General features: G+C 36.3%; 1 protein-coding gene across 1 annotated transcript; it reads right to left on the reverse strand.

Annotated features, from left to right (window-relative positions):
* Positions 1-2,726: 2,726 nt before the first annotated feature.
* On the reverse strand, positions 2,727-3,653 carry LOC119825431 (olfactory receptor 5K3-like). The gene has a single exon (XM_038346283.1). It carries the CDS (start codon positions 3,651-3,653, stop codon positions 2,727-2,729), a length of 927 nt encoding a protein of 308 aa, XP_038202211.1.
* Positions 3,654-6,196: the final 2,543 nt, after the last annotated feature.

Genomic DNA, 6,196 nt, shown 5'->3' on the forward strand with positions numbered 1-6,196 from the left:
GAGGTCCCATTTTTTCAATGTTGCCCGAAATGTCTATGCTGCTGGGGTTATACATAGGAAGTGGTCTCTGTGCCCATGTGTTGTAAAGTACTTCCCACTTTCTCTTCTATCAGGTTCAGTGTGTTCAGATTCATATTGAGGTCTTTAATCCATTTGGACTTGAGTTTTGTGCATGGTGATAGATATGGATCTATTTTCATTCTTCTACAGGTTGACATCCAGTTATGCTAGCACCATTTGTTGAAGATGCTTTTTTCTTCCATTGTATACTTTTAGCTTTCTTGTCGAAAATCAGGTGTTCATAGGTTTGTGGGTTAATATCTGGGTCTTCTATCCAATTTCATAGGTCGACTTCTCTGTTTTTATGCCAATACCAAGCTGTTTTTAATACTGTAGCTCTGTAATAGAGTTTGAAGTCAGGGATGGTAATGCCTCCAGAAGTTCCTTTATTGTATAAGATTGTTTTGGCTATTCTGTGTTTTTTGTTTTTCTATATAAAGTTGATTGTTCTCTCAAGGTCTGTGAAGAATTTTGATGGGATTTTGATGGGGATTGCATTGAATCTATAGACTACTTTTGGTAGAATTGCCATTATTACTATGTTGATCCTCCCAATCCAAGAGCAAGGGAGATCCTTCCATTTGGGAGAAGATCTTCACTAACCACGCAACAGACAAAGGTCTGATCTCCAAAATATATAAAGAACTCAAGAAACTAGACTTTAAAATGCTAATTAACCCAATTAAAAGATGGGGCACTGAACTGAACAGAGAATTCTCAACAGAAGAAGTTCATATGGCCAAAAGACACTTAAGGTCATGCTCAATCTCCTTAGCGATCAGGGAAATGCAAATCAAAACTACTTTGAGATACCATACACCTATCAGAATGGCTAAAATCAAAAACACTAATGATAGCCTTTGCTGGAGAGGATGTAGAGTAAGGGATACACTCATCCACTGCAGGTGGGAATGGAAACTTGTGCAACCACTTTGGAAATCAGTGTGGTGGTTTCTCAGGAAATTCGGGATGAACCTACCCCAGGATCCAGCAATAACACTCTTGGGAATATACCCGAGAGATGCCCTATGATACTACAAAAGCATTTGTTCAACTATGTTTTTAGCAGCATTATCTGTAATAGCCAGAACCTGGAAACAACCTAGATGCCCTTCAATGGAAAAACGGATAAAGAAAGTGTGGAATATATACACATTAGAGTACTACTCAGAGGTAAAAAACAATGCATCTTGAACTTTGCATGCAAATGGATGGAAATAGAAAACACTATTCTGAGTGAGGTAACCCAGACCCAAAAACATGAATTTGGTATGTACTCACTCAAAAATGGATTCTAGACCTAAATTCAGTGAGCCTATAATTCATGATCCTAGAGAAGCTAAATAAGAAGGAACCCAAAGAAAAACATATAGTTATCCTCCTGGATATTGGAAGTAGACTAGATTGCCAGGCAAAAATTGGGATCTTGGGGATGGGGGTGAGGGGGTAAGGGGAGATGGGGAGATGGGAAGAGAAAAGTGAGGAGGGGAGGATGGGGAGACCCTGGAGGAATGAGATGGTTGGGATGGAGGACGGGTGGATAGGGAAGCAGGGAAGAAGATATCTTAATTAAGGGAGCCATTTTAGGGTTGGCAAGAGACTTGACTCTAGAGGGGTTCTTAGGTACCCATGGGGATGTCCCCAGCTAGTTCCTAGGGCAGCTTAGGAGAGGGAGCCGGAAATGGCCCTTTCCTATAGCCATACTGATAAATATCTTGCATATCACCATAGAAGCTTCATCTGGCAATGGATGGAGATAGAGACAGAGATCCACATTGGAGCTCTGGACTGAGCTCCCAAGGCTCAAATGAGGAGCTGAAGGAGGGAGAACAGGAGCAAGGAAGTAAGGACTGCGAGGGGTGTGCCCACCCACTGAGACAGTGGAGCTGATCTAATGGGAGCTCACCAAGGCCAGCTCGACTGGGACTGAAAAAGCATGGAATCAAAGCGGACTCTCTGAATGTGGTGGACAATGAGGGCTGACTGAGAAGCTAAGGACAATGGCCCTGGGTTTTGATTCTACTGCATGTACTGGCTTTGAGGGAGCCTAGTCTGTTTAAATGTGCACCCTCCTGGACCTGGATGAAGCAGTGAGGACCTTGGACTTCCCACAGGGCAGGGAACCCTGACTGTTCTTTGGACTGTAGAGGGATGGGGAGGGGGAGAGCAATAGGTGGTGGGGAGGAGGCTGAAAATTTTTAATAATAAAAAATTTTTAAAAAGAACTTTTAATTTGAATATCATTTACCAAAAAGATTAGGTTCCACTGATTCATTGCTTATGATAAAATTATAAATAAAAGATTGTAATTTGCTTGAAATTTTAATACCTGAAACTTGGAAAGTTTCTAATGATGTTAAATGGATGCCAACTTTGGGATACTAATTTTTATTTCTAAAATTCAATAGATGTATTGGCAATTGAGATTAGAGATATTCCAATAGTTCAGTCATCTTTAATTCATTCTTGAGAACTTCAAGCATATTTTAGCAGAATTTCTTTAATATTTTATAATTTTATACAAATTTTCTTAGGCTTTTATAATTTAATAAAATTATTTTTTTCATTTACCACTTTCTCATTATGTGTGTGTTTAGAAAATGTCATGTTCAACTTTCAATCAGTTGTACAATGGATCTAGTACCTTTTTTTCTAATGTTGCAGAATCATCTCTTTTTCATGTTCCTTTTCACCACATTTATTACTTCCTTATTTCTCAGACTGTAAATGAAAGGGTTTAATAAAGGAATTACTAGGGTATAGAAAATAGCAACAGGTATATCTTTGTCTCCTTCAGTGACTGAATGTGGTTGAACATACTGGAAGAGAAGAGAACCATAGAATATGGATACAGACAGAAAGTGGGATGCACAAGTTGATAAGGCTTTCCCTCTACTCTCATTAGATTTCATTGTGAATATAGTGAAAAGTATATAAAAATAAGACACAAGAACTATGGTGATAGTAAAGACTAAAATTGACCCTGCCAAAATAAATAATATCAACTCATTGATATGCGGATCAATACAGGATATTCTATATAATGGAAGGATATCACAAAAAAAGTGCTTGATTATATGTGATCTACAGAAAGTTAACCTTAATAAAAGCCCCGCTTCAACCATAGGATGCAGGGTTCCTGCTATGTAGGATCCTATGGTCATCTGAAGGCAGAGTTTCTTGGACATCATGGTGTGGTACTTCAGTGGGTTACATATGGCTACATAACGGTCATAGGCCATTGCTGCCAGAAGGAAGCTGTCTGTAGTCTCAGCAAGACAGAGAAAAGAAAACTGTACCATACATTCATAGAGAGACATCTTTCTGTCCACAGAAAAGAAGTTCTGTAGCATCTTGGGAGTGATAGCACAGGAGCAGCAGGAATCCATGAGAGCCAGGTTTCCCAGAAAGATGTACATGGGTGTGTGAAGACGGCGTTCCATGTAGATCAAGACCACCAACCCAAGATTCCCCACCATGGTGACCAGATAGATGACAGAAAATACCAGGAATAGAAGGATCTTCAGGTTAGGGTGATCTGAGAATCCCACCAGGATGAACTCTGTTGTCAATGAATAGTTGTTCCCAGACATTTGCTTGTTGTCACTGCAATTACAAAGATATAAAATCATAATGGTGAGAATAGAATATTTTCTTCATTTTTTTATGAGGGAAGTTTCTTGTTTGTGCACCTGATATTGTCTCTAGAATGCAGCTAACTATGCTTCTTGAGAGTATTTATTTCCATACACCATTGGCATCTATGATTTCCAAATTTAACTCACATTTCACAGGAATAATTTGTTACAAAACTGATTTATTTTAATTTGGAAAAGGTTTCTCTTTATGCATTCATGTAATTATATCCTAAAAATTTACAGCACTCATATTTTACTGATTGCTCCAAATAATTTTGATGCCAGGTTTGCTAAAGATCATCAAAAAAATTTTAATAAAATTTTCTATAAATATGTTTTTTTTGAATGGAAAAATTTAATGTATTCAATGGAAGAAGAAATGTTTTTAAAAATATATTGTCAATATATTAAATGTATTTATATGAATTGAAAAATTATTACTAAGGAAAATAGCATGTATAGTTAGTTACTTGTAAATACAATTACCCAAAAGTTAAAGAAATGAAATATTTTTATAAACATTGAATCTGTCTGTGCCATTATTTCCTTTTAAGGATAGTTTACATGTGCTATTGAATGCAGTTGTGCCTATCTGTCTCCCCTTAACCACTGAGCTGTTTATTCCAAGTGTTTTATTTTTTTAAAAAGAACTTTGATTTTTTGAGACAATCTCAATGCTATACCTTCTTTCCTTGAAGATTCTCATGAGCTCAGATGAACTTTCAGTTTTAATCCTGATATCTTAGATTTTGAAATAGCTAGGATTCCTGACCTGTATAGCAAGGCTTTCCAAAAATTAGAAATTTATTGTATATTATTTATATTTTTTTCTATTTGAATTTGAACACTTTTCCTATATTGAAAGTGTTTTGAGCGTAGATATAGTCTACCTTGGTGAAACGTGTTATCAGATGTTTTGAGGTGTATACATTGATATATATGAATATTTTTTAACAAAAATTTTGCAGTTAACTAATTTTGCTCTTTGCCTTCTCCAAAGCTTACTGACAGAGCTCAGAGGCCCAGATGCGAACAGATCTCTTTCACAGGCTTGTGACTTTTTCCAAGAAACTGGAACATTAGGGTGGACAGTCAGACAAGAGGAGGACCAAGAAAAAGCATTGTCTGCTCTAACAGAGCAGGTCTGCAGACATTGCTTTCACTTTATAGAAATGTCAATGTTGAATTTATTTTTGAAATAATAAAATATAAAAAGTGGAAAAAAATCCACAGAAAGTTTCTGTAGTGGGGTCAGAAATTACTAAGCTCATACCTGTCTACTCCCCAACCCTTATTCAGCAGTGTGGAAATTTCTGACCTGATAACAAGGCAGGAACCTGGGCATCCTGTGAAAATACTACAACCCATGTCTTTTGTCAGGATCAGTAGTGCTTGGCATTAGGGTAACTGAGAACCTGGATGATAAGATTTTCCCTGTGATAGCAAAAGTAGTTAGCTTCCCTCTGCTTCCCAGGGAGGACTAATTCTCACCCTTCATCTGTAGTTCAGGCCCTGGGGCTCAGGATTCATGGATGCACCTACTCTTGTCCCCAACACTTTGCCCATCGCCAACCTCATGCTTGTGCTACCTAAGAAAGTTTAGACAGAGGTCATATTTGTAGGAGTATCCAAAGGGGAATGCAACTCTGAGATAATATGTCTTAGGTGTAGGTGTTGTGGCTTAGCATTTCATTTCAATAGCAAACAAAAAGAAAAAAAAAACTTGAAACTTATTTGTCATCAAAAATAAAACAAAACATAAGAATATTTTAAAAAATTAAAATATTTCAAATTTTTGTTTCCTTAGATAATTATGCTCTCTATGGTGTGCCACAGCAAGTAAAAGCGTCATGAAAATGGATTAATTTCTTATGTTTTTAAACCTTCAAAACCTTAAATTCCAAAATTTAGGATGCTAAATTAATTTTGATTTAGAATGATACCAGTTCTCAATATTTACTGATTCATTAGAACACACTGACTGACAGACTGACTTTTTTTTTTCCAGTAAGGAAACATTGAAAGAAGGCAATAGAAATACACTTTGTCCAAGAATATTTTATAAAACATATTTGAGTTATTAATTAAAATTACTTTAACATATGCCTGAATTTTTAAGTGATTCATTTGCAATCTTACCTGTATATTTTGAGATTCTTTCTTATTATCATAAAGTTGGAATGTGTTATAGTATTACACTTCAACTTGGTTTCATATTTCTTTAATTTTCAGACAGGCTACATAGTCAAGAAAATAATCAAAATTTAGGAGAAATTAACATTTATTTGAAAATTAGAAAGGCATAAATTGGGTTTTTTTTTTCTGAGGTAAAAAATAGCATGTTTCTCTTACCTGGAATTTGCTGAGGAGCGCTTTCTGAAACTGCCTATTTGCCTTATAGTCAAGGTCTCAGAAGTTAAGAATACATAAGGACCTTGGTCTCACAACAATGGAGAGAGGAAGAAACCAAGATCACAGGTTATCCACAGGTAATAATA

The sequence above is a fragment of the Arvicola amphibius genome, chromosome 10 (genome assembly GCF_903992535.2).
Source record: "Arvicola amphibius chromosome 10, mArvAmp1.2, whole genome shotgun sequence".
In the NCBI taxonomy this organism is placed as follows: Eukaryota; Metazoa; Chordata; class Mammalia; order Rodentia; family Cricetidae; genus Arvicola; species Arvicola amphibius.

What these genes read in the sequence shown, in the direction of transcription:
- LOC119825431 (XM_038346283.1), bottom strand. Translation starts at nt 3,653, where the DNA reads ATGTCTGGGAACAACTATTCATTGACAACAGAGTTCATCCTGGTGGGA.